The following is a 15,396-nucleotide window of genomic DNA, read 5'->3' on the forward strand; positions in this document are numbered from 1 at the left end:
ATTCAATTCCCCTATCCTCAATTGGTTTTTAAACAGGACCCTATATTCTTTATAGCTGCCAAATCACACTTAGAATCGAGGACTGAAATCTTACACGTACAAAGACATTGTTTAAAATATTCGTCTTTGTTCTCCTTCACTTAGAAGCAGGGAGAAGTTACTGAAACGCGCCATTGTAGAAATATTCTGTTATATTCAATTCGCAGCACCAGAAATTAAAATAAAAAAGCAAACTTGAATTTAGTGATCAAACGCTCTTGAAATACAAATACAGCAAGAATTTGCGAATTGAATTACTAAATTCGTGCAGAATGTTATTCTTCTTTTAACAGTTCAGGATCGTTTTGGATCTGCTATTCACCTGCTTTCTGTGCCCCTGTAAACACAAAGTCTAGTAAGATGAGCAATTAAGTTCTCATAAACAAACAGAAAAACCTCATCCACATTGCAGAATTATTTTCCCTCTATATTCACTCACTTACTTAGTTGAAGAAACCACACCCGGAACTCCTTGCTAGTGCTGAAACAACAAACTAAATTCCTAATACTCGAAAAGACTTACTGAAATCTCAAATCTGTTACACAAACTTAGGCCTACTGGCAAGAACTTTGACACTACAAATGCCTACAGTATTAAAGCTGACACTTACGAATTTGAGTGAGTTAATTCTTACAATCTCTTTCACAAACTAACTTAGCAAAAACTCTCAAACTACTAACGCCTATTAAGAACTCGAGTAACTTACTAAAATCTCGCACACACAGGGCCTGCGCCACTGATTCTTAAGTGGGGGGGGGAGGGGGCCAAAAAGGGGGTTAACTATTTAATACCTAAAGGGGGATTTGATACCTACAGTTAGCAAGAAAAGTTTGACGTGGGCCCTGACACATAAACTAACTGCCTTTGCAAAAACTTTTAAACCAGTACTGCCCACAGTATAAACTGACATGTAAAACTTTGAATGAATGAATTTTCAATTTCTCTTGGTAACTGCCACATATGTACAAAACTCCATTTGGTGATCGCACAATACTAAAAACATAGAAGTTAATACGAAGATATTTCATTGACATGCTTACCAATTCGTGTTAGCTTACTCACATGATCAAAATTGAGTAAAAGAGCCGAAGACACTACAAATATGAAACAGAGATAACCGCACCATGATGCAAAATCTTTCCATTAATTTGCAAACAAGTTCCAAACAAATAAACAAAGAGAAATAAACAGCTTTACAGCTCATTCCTCTTTGCTTTGCTGGTTCCAATAACAGAACTTTGCCGAAATTTATACGCTGTTGTCAAGAGCAACTGACTTTAATCGAGATACTAATTAAGTTGAAAGAGCCGAGTGTCAGACGCGAAAATTTTCGAAAAACATAAGACAAAACATTCGAAATCCATTGCACTGGTTGGTCAAGAATAATTTTAGGCTTTAACAACCAAATCTATCGGGTTATCGAGCCTCCTGTTAAAGTTGATGCGATTGTGTAATACGTTCTGCATTCACTTCTTAGCTTAATAATTTCCAAAATAAGTTTTTTTTCAAAATGATTTTTGAAAGATGAGTTAGGAACTCAAGAACAACTTAGAAGAACTAGTTTAAAAATCTTGATTCGACTGGGATTTTAGGTAAATCAAAATAGACCGCAAGTAAATGCAGGATTCGCTAATTTCGAGTTTTGTTCTGAATTTTTCAGCTGTATACACCTAAAACTGATAATTTATTAAAAGTTTAGTATTCTTTTCTGTGAGACCCGGGGTCTGTTTTTCGTAGAACTAAGGAATTTGTGGGTTGATCTTCTCAGCTTACCAAATAAATTTGGAAATTGGATGCCAAGTAATTTATCTATTTCTAGATAAAGACAAAGTCTACAAATCTCATGTATACAAATGACTTACACCACTATGCAGCGAGACACTGTACCATGAGAGATTGCTTTGTGTACAGTGGGAAATTATCTTTGCTGACTCAATTGGTCAAAGCTTTTAAAATCCAGTATAATTTGCAAGTACAACCTTATTGTTGAATAACTATACTCATATTTACTGAATAAGTAACTTTTGAAACTATGTTGTCATTGGTACAAAGTGTCATTTCCTAAAATTTTATTTGATGGAATTTCTTGGCATTTTTTATGTGTTTCGTTGCTGAAAAAAATTTGAAAAAAACTGTAAAGGTACTGAACCAGGTTCATTTCGACTTAATTTGAGGTTTCCCATTCCATAAACATAGGTCATAACAACACTGACTTCAGCCAACTATAATTCAAAATTTAAATTAATACAATGAAACTGGCTCATTTTGTCAACTGAAGCTGGCTCATTTCTAACAACTCCATTAACAAACTCATTTTTCTATATTGCTTTCTTGTCAAAAAGCATCTTTGAATTACCTGGACTTACTGTATCCAAAAAATTCTTAGAGAGTGGATTGCATTAAATTTTATAAACTTTTCAAATAACTTAGTACCTTTCAAACTTTTCAAATTACTTTCAAGTCAAATAACTAATGTTAGCATTTTTGAATTGCATCACAATCAAATTGCAATAGATTAATCTGATCTTAATCTTTGGCAAGTACCCAGAGATTCAAATGCCAGTTGGAGGATATTAATCAGAAAATTAGTAAATGCAGGCTCTATGTACTTTACAGGTTGGAAATAGCCTTAGAACAATAACTGCAATTCATACCCTCTAGTATATAAAGAAGACCCTAAAGAAGTAACAGTGTACAATACCAGGAAGGTAAGACAGAAGGAAAATTACATGTAGTCTTACAATTTATTTTTCATGAGCAACATCAACTACATTTATTGGGCATTTGAGTTTGGTCCCCTTCTTCGTCCAAAGCTTTGGACATAGTTGACAAATCGGGAGTTGTACTGCTGTCTTCTCTTTGCTCTGCCTGTTTTTGGTTTCTTCTTCTCTTGTTTGTCAACCTGAAAAACAACCATTATTACTCAAGGATACTGAAGGACAGGATAATTACATCTTTGAAGTTAGCACGGGGAAGCAGAAAATAGTACCAGGCCTGGCCATTTGAGGAGAGCCATAACTCTTGCTCCCCTCCAGGCTCTCCTCAAACACTGGAGGGGAGCTAGAGATTGCTCTCCTAAATTGTTCTAAAAAGCAAATTTGCTCTCCTTGAAATCAATTTTTCCTTTGTTTTTTATTCTTATAGCTCACCTGAATACTACTAGGAGAGCTGTTTACTGCTCTTACAGCCAGGCCTGTAGTACACTTCAGAAAATTTTAGTTCCAATTTCTCAGAGTAAAAATTTGGTATAAAAAATAAAGATAATCAGAAATTCATATTCAGGTTCAGATTAAAAGTAATGCAAAGCGTAGAATGATTCATTTGCATCTTGTTTTTGACCAATCAGCAACTGCAATTCTCTCACCTAGTTGAAAAGTCTAAGAGAGAAACAAACATGTTGCCTATGCAGTTAAGCAAATGTATGCCAAAACATTTAGTGATAGCAATTTTAAAATCATTGGGCAAGCACAGTCCTTTAGATGTCTGGAATCTGGAGAATTAAAGCAAAAATCATTAACTCACCACTAATAATATTCATAACTCTTACCTTAGGTGTCTGCCCTTTAACTTTACCAGCACGAGCCAAGGAACCGTGAACCTTACCTAAAAAAGCAACATTTATTTATCATATAAAGCAACATCAATATAAAAGTAAGAAGTCAATTAAGCTCCCACTGCTCAGCAAATGTAAATAAACTTTGCACATTTGCCACCATCTTTTAATCTACTTGACTTCTTGTGAGTACTTTTGCCGTGGTTATAAGAACAGTGGATAGAAACTTTTCAGAAAAACTAACAAAAACCTACTGTTGCAAAATAAACAATTACTATAAATCTGGTCAGTTTTTCAAGAAAATTTTAAACTTCAATATACGCCAAGCAGCCAACAAGTCCCCTCCAACAACTTTTTCCTTTAGTCTCTCTAACCATGTATTTGAGAGACTGTATTGAATTGGATGTCACATAAAAACTGTGAAAAGCGTAATCATCCTTGATTAAAACACTTGATTCACTCCACAACCTTGGGCATTTTTGTTTGTGGCATTAGATTGATGAATGATTAAAATAGTTTTTCTTTATCTGTTTCTTCAAAAAAATGGCCAAACATCTGCATTTTTTCAAATCCATCAAACTTGGTGCTTGGGCCTTCATAAATAAGATTCAAGTTTTTCAACTGAAGACCTTCATTCCCAACAAATTTTGAGGAAGCATTAGTGGAAAAAGTTTTTTCTCATTCATCAAAAGAATAAACATGAGAAACCTAGGCTTAAAAACCACAAATAAAAATATAAAAAAATTCTTGTGAAAAGCTTTGAAGCCTAAAGTATATGTCATGTTTAATTGGAGCAGGGAGAAGGGGTACACAGCAGTATAAACTGTGTGAGCCTCATATCATTTTGTTTCCAAAGGCTGCCCTGGAAAAATTCTTAAAATTTATCAAAACATTTCTTCAAAAGAACAAGGCATAGGTATAACCTGCAAAGGAATAAGAATATTCAATTCTTAATAATGTTGCCGTTTCTTTTTTGCGTTTTTTTTGTCTTTTTTGAAAAATGAAAACTTACTATTATATATCTTGTTCTTTTATTAATGGTTTTGGTTAGCTTTAACAAGTTGAAATGTGATTTTGAACAAAATCAAAAACATCATTTCTCAAGTTAACTTATACAGAGGCAACAAATAAAAATGGGGTGCCTGGAATCAGGTTGTTAATGGGGATTTTTCTCTTCACTTTGGAGACAAGAATGAAGCCTGTGGGGGCAAAACCCCCTGCTATTATTATTAGGTAAAACAATGCTCTGGTTTGGATTGTTTTTGAGCTGCTTAAAATTACAAAGAACTAATACAAAAAAGAAATTGACTCTTGGCCAACCCTTCTTTGGAGGTTTGCTAAAATAGACCTCTTAGAGGTTTGTGAAGAATTTTTATTATATAATGCAAAGTTTTGGCAACTTATAGCACACTTTATTATAGCAAATAAAGTTTAATAGCAATAGCTTAAGGCTGGTTTAAAGAAATTTCAGAAAGGTAAAATGAAAGCATCTCACAATGAACTTCGAAAGCTGTTGTCCCCCACACATAGTATCCCCAGTCCCCACAGTAGTGTTGCAATTGTATTTTGCTATGCATTGATACTAGCAAAGGCGCCATCCCCTCCAAAAACAGTTCTGCTAGAGCCAGTAACTTCCTTAACAAAACAGCAATAAGACCCTGTTTACACAGGATCAATCCAGGCCGGGATTAATCCTAAACTGGTACGGATCAGCCTTTTGTTTACACAGGAATGCTCTGGATCGATCTGCTATCTGTAACAATTTGGGTTTGCTTTGGAGAGCGTTCCAGTTTGGGATTCTTCCCAAATTGGCACGGATAGGAAATGAAGCTAATGTATTCTCCAGATTGGGGTGCTTTGAGCATGGTGCTTTGACATTTAGTCCAATGACGGACACTTGGGGGGGGGGAATGGTCTTTTGTTCTAAAACAATGGGAAATGTGACATCATCTTATTAAAATAATAGGCTTGCCCCCCCAATATTTGACCAAGTGTCAGCCCCTGATTTGGTCATATCTTGCGTGCCCTCTTTGCCCACAAGATGGAAAATACAAAACAAGATGGGGGAAGATATTTATCACAAGTTTATTGATTAACTTAGCAAACAGGCTCCAATTTATAATGATACTCCATCATGATATTGAGGAGAATGGCCCCTTTCATCGCTCCAAATACACATTCTGTTGCTACCATTCAAATTTGAAGCCATTTTCTTCTCAGCCATCCTATAAATTTGGCAATATTTTCTTTGTGTTGTAGATGGCATAAGCAATACACATGACCATTCTTTTCAAAAGGGCGTAAAAAGCCATGGGACTCAATCCAAGATCGATCCAGTGCAAACACAATATATTTTGGGACTGATCCATTGTAAACGTTTGCAAAATTTGGGGAACAATCCCAAACCATATCAAAACTGGATCGCTCCCATTTTTCATGCGTAAACAGGGTCTAGATTATTTAAACTAGAAAATGAGGGGAATCTCCACATGAATGGAGTACTCTCTTCTCTATCAGTTCATACAAATCCCCTACAAATTTCATTTTTTGTAATATCTAACATTGAGCTTTTTTGTTCTCTTGTTACCTTGTTATAATACGAGTTAAATGTTGTATGTTGAAAGGAAATGTGAATTTACTAGTTGAGTTTAAAAGAATGGATTAAGAAAACGCCCTTTCAAAAGAAAAAATTGATTTATTGACATGTACTTGTTATTTTTCCAAAAACTAGGCCTAGAAGAATGAGGCAAGTTTGTTTTTTTTCAAATGGAGGTCATGTGGAAGTAATCAAAGTTTGTATTTAGAGATAAAAAATCCACTTTAAAAGCCATGAATTAGTTGTATTTAATAAAGCCTACCTCCACGGAGAGCAACGCTGAGAGAAATCGTACTCAGTGCATTGACTCCATTTTCGGCCAAGGTCTGTTCACCGTCGAGAGGATGGCCTCCGAATGTTAAAACTTGCTCATCAGTAGTAACCCCGGTTGTGAATGCCAATATCTCTTTGAGATCAGCTACAGTAGCATTTGGGCATACGTCAAGCGTTGATGTTTCGCGTGCAGCTACAAAGATCTGCATTTTCGGCTTTGAGAGAGTTCGTCAGCTCACTATTTTAGCACGAGGGAAAGAAAGAAGTAGCGCTAAGATGGCGCAAGTAGAGTCCAGGTTGCGCTATGATGGCGCAAACCCGACCCAGGCTTTTTATAGTGATTGTGCGCTTGTGCGGCAATGATTGGGAAGAGAGTTCAAAAAGGTATGACGTCACAAACATTTATTTTTAGAATTTTTGAATTTAGATCCCATAGCCTGAAAGACTATCACGAAATACCTCTAAATGTGCAAAATCAGTCAAATGTTCTACGAACTCTAGTATATGATCAGCTATATAATCACCTTGATAGAAACAAGATAGAATCAGTCGAGCTTCCGAGGTTTACACTCGGTCGTAATATATTTGCTTAACTCCACTCATGACTGGTACGTTAACATCGATAATAGTAAAGTCAAGGCTGTAATATTCATTGATCTTAAAAAAGCGTGCGACACTGTTGATCATGATATACACTTAGCAATAATGCTTCACTATGGCATCAAAGGCGTGGAACATGATTGGTTCCGTTCCTATTTAAATAATCGAAAGCAGTTCTGCAATATCAATAGTGTCTCCTCTGAAATTCAGACCATAGAAATAGGAGTACCACAGGGTTCATGCCTTGGACCTCTTCTCTTTTTATTGTACATATATAAATGATCTGTCTTTTGCACTGAAAAGAGCCCATGCTACAATTACAATGTATGCTGATGATACAACCATATGTTACGCCTCTGATAATATCGAGGATCTAAATGCTATTGTCAATGCAGAACTTGCAAGTCTCAATGAATGGCTTCGCGGGCAGATTTGCCAGATGCTTGGAATGGTTGGCGGCCAATTACTTTACACTTGACGGCCAAATTCGGCCAGCCAAACAAAACATACGAAAAAGCTACATTTTGGCTTATTCTATGGAGTAACAGTGGAATCAAAAATTGGCTTTGTTTGTCACAAAAGCTCAAACTTGCTTTCATTTTTAATTTTCTGCTATCTTTTACTTTGTTTTTTGCTTCGTTATTTGCAGTTTTGAGATTTCTTCAACGAAATGATGAACATTGTCTGCGCTAATGTTTCAATTTTTTTGTATTTTTGTGGCTTTCAACATGCGGCAAAAATTCGGCCAACTTTTGCTTTTTCGGCCAAATTAATTTTTGACGGCCAACAGCTTTGAAAAACGGCCAGAATTGAGAAGTTTGGCCGTTAAAACGGCCAAATTGCAACCCTGTTCGCGGGAATAAACTCTCGTTGAACGTTACTAAAACTCAAGCAATGAAAATTGGCTCAAAAAAACTAAGCCACATTAAGAAATCATCATCTGTTAATCCAAGTTTCAACGTAGGAAATGAAGATATTGGGCTTGTGAACGAAACTAAATATCTTGTTGGAGCAAACTTAAAATCTTTCATTTGCAGTATCTCAACCGATTTTAGACATATTTGACCAATTTTGCATAGTTGGAAGTATTTCATGGTGATCTTTATGCTTTGTGGTTAAATTTAAAAAATTCTAAAAATAAGTTTTTGGTGACGTCGACACATCAGAGTCACAGATCAAAGAATCAACAACAAATGGATTAGCCTCCGTTTCAAAGCGAGGTGTGGATACGTAGTCCAAGATGGCGGTAAGTAACAACACTTCCTAGAGAATATTTAGCATCAATATGACTACTTTGTGTTTAATTTATTTCGATAAAACTCCAACAAAGTAATATCTTTAGTATGATATATTCTTTAAAAGATACCGTTTAACTTTATAACTTTTGAACTCGGGATTCGCCTAAATATATGGCCGACTCTATCTATTTTGAAACAGTTTCTTTCCGCTTACATTATTTCATGTAAGCGGGAAAGGAACTGTCTCCCGGTTTTCTTTTTTCCAAACTTTCTATTTTAACTCATTTTGGTACAGCAATCGAGGACGAGAAATAAAAAAAGTTTTGATTTTTATCGCTGATTAGTAATCGTATTTCTAAACAGATATCATATGATATGAGACCGACACCGACCAATTTCTAATCTGAACAGTTATCATAGCCAAAAACGTAGCTTCAAGCTTTCATTTGCAAACAGATCATTCAGTGTCATGGGAACACGACTGTAGAATGATGACATTCCTAATGAAGGAAAACAGTGCAGTGATATTGAAACATTTAAGAAAAGTTTAAGACATTTCTTTTTAATTAGTTTTAAATGAACATTCTAGGTTTTAGAGACTTTTAGGAACTGCACTTGAAGATGTTGCGTCAAAACTGCGCTATATTAAGTGATTTATTTGTATTTGTATCACAAATACTGATTGCTGTTGGTTATGACTATCCAATTTTTGAATATCTTATTGAAATCAATAAAAGTGATGCTGCAAAAGATACATATTGTTTGCCATGTCCTTCTCACTGGTCTGTAAAGAAGACTGGATGGAGCCTTCTGTTGTCTTGAAACGCCAATGTTTGAAGCCCTCTTAATTTCAAAAGGAAGAGGGCTCCAAACAATAGCAGAAAGTTATACTTCAAAAACCACTTCTTGAATGATACGCAAGAGCTGCAATACTGTGTGTATGAGTGCTAAAAAAGAAAAAGGCCAAAGCAGCTGAAAACATTGCTTGGAATGAGAGTGAAGTCTCTCAGCTCGCATTGGCTGTTCTAGGGCCCTGTTCTTGTTTGATGACACTCACTCTTTTCAAAATAGAAGCTCGATTGGGTCTTTTTTTATAGATCAATTGTCCTTCTGCTTTAAAAAAGCTGTGCATGTGTTTGATGATGTCATAGTCTTAATTTAAACCCGTTGTAGGAAAAATTGCAAACCAATAGCCACTACCAATGATGCCCTTGATCTCAGGTATTTTCATTGCATTTTTTCTCTATTTTAGGTGAAGCAAGCTACCAAAGGACAAAAACAAATAGATAAGGAAAATGCTGAAAGTTTGAGATTCTATCGGCATATTGTTTTATTGGCACTAGTAAGTACATTCCATTGAGAGCTTAACCATTGCCATGTTGAAGAATGTATTAACCTGTTAAATTCCTTTTTGTTAAATGAATGTTTTCTCTTCTTTTATGTGATTACTATTGTTCCTCCACTTTCAAAGCAAAAGACTTCGTATATCAGTGTAAATATTGATGAACACATTGAGAAAGATTTTCAATAAAATTTTTATATTTAAACAATTTTGAGACGATTAATTTTATTATTGACTGCTATATTTTAAGTATTTATTTTGAAGGCCTGTTATATTTATTTGGAAAATTATTTTATGATACTAGTTAATTGAATAAATTTACACCATACTAGATATTTGCACAGAAATGCTTCAAACAAACATGCTGTTCAACTAAATAACTCAAATCAAATATAATGAAAATTACTGTTTACCAGGTTGTCACAAAGTGCTCGATGTTGTATAGTCATTGGGCATATAGTACAGGCATTTGGTGTAAAGAACAGGACAATGCTGAAATTTCTATTTCTACAAATCTATTCGTGATGTCATTATAGCAGAAAATTAGGTCTGTGTTGCTTTCATATGTTTATAATGTTTGGTTATGTTCCAGGCAATGTATGCATTAATACGCTTTTTGGTTCTTGGAAATTCTGTTTATTGGGCACACTATGTAAGTATAAGATTGATATTAATTGTAATTCAGAGAGTTGTGAGAAAAACACAACATATATCTCAATCTGAAACATTGAATAAAAATATGATTGAAGTAACATGAAGTTTTTGTGATTATAATTATACCTTAATACAGGCCTTGCCCGGAAAGGCGCTTGATCAAGCGGGTGCCTAGAGCGCACCTAAAAAAGTCTTGGAGAAAAAACAATATTACCACAGAGCAAAATAAATTTTTGACATTTGCTGAATTAACTTGATCAAGCATAAACAATCTTCCCAACAGACCGCAATATTATGATTTGCGTAAGATTCATTCACCTCTTGAAAAAACATTCACCTTAATCTAATAACCCTCTCTAATACCCACCAAGAACACAGGCCATCAAGCACATTCTCCGACGGCTTTACTTGAATTTTGAGCAGGCGTTAATATTCTGTTGAAGTATTATTTTCTGTTTTTTCTTAATAACTTAAAATCACCTGTGCAAATCAGCAATCACATTTCCGTCCAAATTGTTGCATTGCTGTTCAGCTTTCATTTGCTTTTATCAGTAGAAGATGTTCTCGCATGTCTTATAGAATGGATAACATGAAAAAGGAAACAAAGTTAAATGTTGGACTTAAAGCCATGCGTTTTGACAAAGCAATATGTGAAGCTGAACATAACTCTACCAAAGCTAATCCTGGGCTGAATACAAATAGGAATAATAATATGGAATGTTAATCACACAAATCTGCAGATATCTAAAACAGTAATATTTGTAACCCCGTGAAAAATGTCTTTTGTGGTATAGTTAGGATTCCAGTTTCTGTAATATATTATGCAAAAACCAGTCACAAAATTTGATTGTTTATGTTTCCTTATAATATTTGGGGGTGCAAGATATAGAGGCTGCATCCCTCCTGCCAAAGAGAAATTTATTTTTATTTAATTTCATGCCCATTCTGGCAATTTTATCTCAATGAAGCAGCAATATTAAGGGCCCATGCTAAGAGCCCCCTCCCTTAAATGTTTAGCCTCCGCTATTTTCATGGTAATATTTGTGATTATGATTTAAATATCATCATAACTTAAATATCATAACAGTTCAGAATTTAAATGCAATCTCTTTATTTTGATAGCTAGCTTGTAATTTATGTAATAATCTGCCAAAATTTTTTCTTACAATGAAAATGAAATCAAGTCATGTTACCAGACAACATGGTATAAACATCACAACTTGACTTTTGATAAAGAATGAGCAGAAATTTTTAATCAGCTTTGTTTTTTCGCTTTTGTCTATAAGCGATGAAGCTCTGTACAACTCTGTGGAAATATTCTTAAAAACTATTAAGATATAATAAGAACATAATTGTTTTCAAACCAATTATTTTGCTTTGCAGTTGATGCTGATTTCATTTTCACTTGCTCACCTTGGTTCATATCAATTCATGAGTAGCATGGCATCTAAAGGTATTGACCTCAATGTCCAATCAGGGATGGCTGAGCATGCTAAAGATGTTATTCTGCTAACAGTTATTATTCAGGCACTTACACTTGTATCTGGATACTTCCTATTACTATGGCTATTGGTGAGCATCTAATGTATTTAACACACTTTTTCATTTAGAGTAGAGAGTAATATGTTCTCAACAACATTTATTTACTTGAAGTGATGAGAAAATTTTCAAAAATGAAATTTATAATTTTTCAAAAAAACATGTACCCATTAACCTCAAAGCACTTTCTCTTTTTTTAATTAAGCTTGCTTTCAAAGGGTCCCTAAAATCTATTTTAGACAATAAAGTAGTTTTTTGGCATGTACAGCTATTTTCCATTAATATTTCAATTGTTTTAATCAAAAAAGAAGTATATTTATGTCATTACGTAACCATTAAATTAAATTATTGCCAATCCAACCTTAGGTACTTTCAGGATAAAATTTACATTACATTTGATTAACAATCAAATCTGAAAAAGATTGTGATAATCAAATAATTGAATGTGAGTTAATTGTTGTTCATTGTTTTCTAGATACCTGGATATGCCTTCTATTTGCTTTGGGTAAATTTTCTTGGACCTTGGTTTTTTGCTGCCCCACCAGAGGTTGATGAAAAACAGATGAAAAAAATGGACAGAAAAGCTAAGAGACAATTTGCTTACAAATAGATCTATTCTAAATTATATTGCTAAGTTTTTTGTGTAATAAAGGTGTTATAAATAGACCATATGTATTGGATGAAAAACCATACAAAATTTGTTTTACCACTGCACTGGTTCGCTAGAAGGGGGCTGTGGGGTTTTCATCCTCAAATAATTCCAAAAAGCACTCTAAACATCCACTGAATTAATTTTGCCCTTTGTTCTTAGCTTTTGAAAATTGTTAACCCCCTCTCTCTCTCCAGTTTGTTGTTGAGCTATTGTCCCTGCCCCAACATCAAAATGGCAGCAATTTATAAGCCTGGGGAGTAATCTCCAGCTTCTTTGGGTAAGGAAAATTTAGAATAAAGGTTGTGTATATTAAGCTAGACTTGATTTGTAGTAATTTTGAAGCATTTTGTAGCTATTAAGCTATATTGCTATTTACATTGATAGTTTTGGTGTCAAACTGTTTGGGTAATAGTTTTCAGTCACTTTGTATTTGCCCCTGTCAAGGAGGGTTCAGTTTTATGTTAGGCAAAGTTGTATGTTGCTGTTCTTTTTTTTTCTTTATTCTTTTCAACTATCTTACCCAAGGCAACCAATCTCATATTCAGGGGTTTGATTTGTGATTTTCCAGTGTTAATTATTTTCACTTAGTTTTTATCCAACAATTATGATTACTGTCTTATGATAATAAAATCAAAGTATTTATGTTAATTTCATCAGTTTCTTTTTAAACTGTTGTGTCTACTTGAAGTCAAAGATAATATTCCAATAATTTCTGGGCAATTTTTTTGAGTGGCCAAGTGTTGTGGTTGTTTGCTTATTGTCTTTTTGATTAAATATTTATATAGATACATTTATGGACAGTTGTGTTTGTGCTTGTTTATAATGAGCGTGGAATGAGTTTTTGTGACATTCAAGGATAGTTTATTGCATCCATGTATCCAGTTACTGCATGTAATTGTTCATAGTTTTAATCAGCTGAGTCAAATCATTGGATTGATGAAACAGACTGGTATTATCAGGATATGACTAATGTATCTAGGCTGGTATTATCAGCATAAATAGTAAAAGTGGAATCTTGGATGATTGGTAAAGATGAGGAAAAGTAAGGACTAGGGCATGACCACTGCGGAACCCCAAACATCTAAATCAACACCTTTACCCCCATGAATCTGTTTATGATTGGATATGTATGACCTAAATAGTTTTGTAAGACATTTCTTGTTGCTGAATGGCAATAATTCAAGCTTTTTAAAGAGAATTCCATGGTCGACCCTGTCAAATGTCCATTTGGGTTCTTTTTAAGTATAAGGCAGAGCAAGCTTCACATAGTAGCTATATTTTGACAACCCCAAAAGTATTTGCTGTCTTGACTTTGGCAACAGCATTCCATATATTTTTCAACTCGACTCCATAGTCACCTGATATAAGGAGAATTAATTTTTCTGCTGGTTCCCCACTGATAGTGCAATAGAAGTTTTTCATTGGGTTAGAAATTTTCTTTTTCGCAAAGTTTTTGTACCAATTTCATTGAGAAAGGCGATGTTATCGATGAAAATTGATGTTTGACTTTGATTCTTTCGTGCTACCTTTACATGCATTGTTCCCTATTGATATAATGCAGCTTCTTCAACTGAAAATGGAGACCTTTACTTTATTACAGATCTTTTTTATTCGCATTCATAAATGTCGGGGAGACGAAATTCTTCTAATATTTGTGGCAACCCTCCGTCTTGGAGCGAAAGAGCATGTGTAATCATGATCAGTTGAATGCGCAAGCTCTCTGTTTTAAGGACGAAGGGTTGCCTCACTCTTTATTTCATTTCATTTCAAATGTTTAAAAAAATTATCTTGCTCGTAACAAAATAAGGCCTTGAAGAAGTAAACTCCACACAGAGAGAGAAAATCCCAGCGGGGGTCCCTGATAGTCTGTCATAAACGGTTAAAGACTCATTGCTAACAATGAGCCATTGCGCTACGTAAGCATCCCATAATGCATTTTAAGACTGTCTAAAATCAATTACTGCCATTGTTTGGACCGTCGCCACGCTCGCAAAGGCCCATTGTTAGCAATGAGTCTTTAAGTCGACTTTTTTTGTCTATGATCTGGCCGGCCTCCTTCTCGCCAAGTATGGTGCGCACACGAAAAAAAGCGATGACAACGGCAAAATTACACGAGGAAGCCTGAACAAAGGTTCAGAATACAGAAAGCTGTTATTCATAATTTTATTACCTAGTCCTTCTGTTCTAAGTATTTTTTTATAGGCATGATTACTAATGTTTGGGTTGTTAATGCATGGAACCGAGATGCTACTACTCAAAGAACAGTGTTGCCTGAAATATTTCTTATACATGAAAATTATCCTCATAAAGAAAGTCAAAACCAAACTTCCAAATTCTTATGTTTTTTTATTGATTTAAAATCATAAGCAAAGAATGAATTATTAGCTAAACAACAAAACTTATTAAACAAAACAAACTCTCTTCAACACATTGATATCTAGAATTCAAATAAAGTTTTTTGTTGCTATTTTCTTAAATTACTTCTTTTAAAGCTAACTTTTTCTAAGAATACTTTTAAAATATTATTTTCCAGCCTCGACATTCTCAAGAAATTTTCGTTTTGAACCTGAATATGTTCTTCAAGTATAATTACTTTTTTCAAATCTGATATTGTCTCCGTCCTCAAATAGAAACGTTTTTTGAAAAAATTAGATATGTCATTCATGCGATTCTTTGGTATGGTGTCTCTTTTTTTTTAATTTTCACGATACATGTTACTGATCAATCTACCTACAATTATTTTACAACACTACGATGATGCTCCAAATGGGGAGCAAAAGACTGTGACTACCCCATGGCATTACATGCGCAGTGCTCGCAAAGCATGTGACTGGAGCTTGAAATGACTTGAAATGGCTTGAAATGATTCTTGGATCAAGCGAACGGTTAACTCAAGTATGTCTTTATTC

At 34.5% G+C, this 15,396-nt stretch overlaps 2 protein-coding genes across 2 annotated transcripts; one reads left to right on the top strand and one right to left on the bottom strand.

Moving 5' to 3' along the window:
- Positions 1-2,772: 2,772 nt before the first annotated feature.
- On the bottom strand, positions 2,773-6,733 carry LOC148960376 (ubiquitin-like FUBI-ribosomal protein eS30 fusion protein). The gene is made up of 3 exons (XM_089114755.1): positions 6,452-6,733; positions 3,588-3,643; positions 2,773-2,942 (listed from the first exon to the last, which is right to left on the bottom strand). The coding sequence occupies exons 1-3, from the start codon at positions 6,669-6,671 to the stop codon at positions 2,814-2,816; spliced, it is 405 nt and encodes a 134-aa protein (XP_088970881.1). The 5' UTR covers positions 6,672-6,733; the 3' UTR covers positions 2,773-2,813.
- A 1,514-nt stretch (positions 6,734-8,247) lies between these two features.
- Positions 8,248-13,135, top strand: LOC148960377 (transmembrane protein 208-like). Its single transcript, XM_089116139.1, has 5 exons — positions 8,248-8,308; positions 9,553-9,642; positions 10,235-10,294; positions 11,680-11,868; positions 12,311-13,135. Exons 1-5 carry the CDS (start codon positions 8,303-8,305, stop codon positions 12,443-12,445), a joined length of 480 nt encoding a protein of 159 aa, XP_088972265.1. The 5' UTR covers positions 8,248-8,302; the 3' UTR covers positions 12,446-13,135.
- Positions 13,136-15,396: the final 2,261 nt, after the last annotated feature.

This window comes from Rhopilema esculentum, chromosome 4 (assembly GCF_057945365.1).
Source record: "Rhopilema esculentum isolate cy_ngs chromosome 4, ASM5794536v1, whole genome shotgun sequence".
NCBI classification, from domain to species: Eukaryota; Metazoa; Cnidaria; class Scyphozoa; order Rhizostomeae; family Rhizostomatidae; genus Rhopilema; species Rhopilema esculentum.

Excerpts from the sequence above, each read along its gene's own strand:
- LOC148960377 (XM_089116139.1), top strand. Across the intron at positions 9,643-10,234 it reads ATATTGTTTTATTGGCACTA|GCAATGTATGCATTAATACG; the intron begins GTAAGTACATTC and ends GTTATGTTCCAG. Across the intron at positions 10,295-11,679 it reads CTGTTTATTGGGCACACTAT|TTGATGCTGATTTCATTTTC; the intron begins GTAAGTATAAGA and ends TTTGCTTTGCAG.
- LOC148960376 (XM_089114755.1), bottom strand. The coding sequence starts at position 6,671 with ATGCAGATCTTTGTAGCTGCACGCGAAACATCAACGCTTGACGTATGC. Across the intron at positions 3,644-6,451 it reads CAGCGTTGCTCTCCGTGGAG|GTAAGGTTCACGGTTCCTTG; the intron begins GTAGGCTTTATT and ends TTGCTTTTTTAG. Across the intron at positions 2,943-3,587 it reads TTAAAGGGCAGACACCTAAG|GTTGACAAACAAGAGAAGAA; the intron begins GTAAGAGTTATG and ends GTTGTTTTTCAG.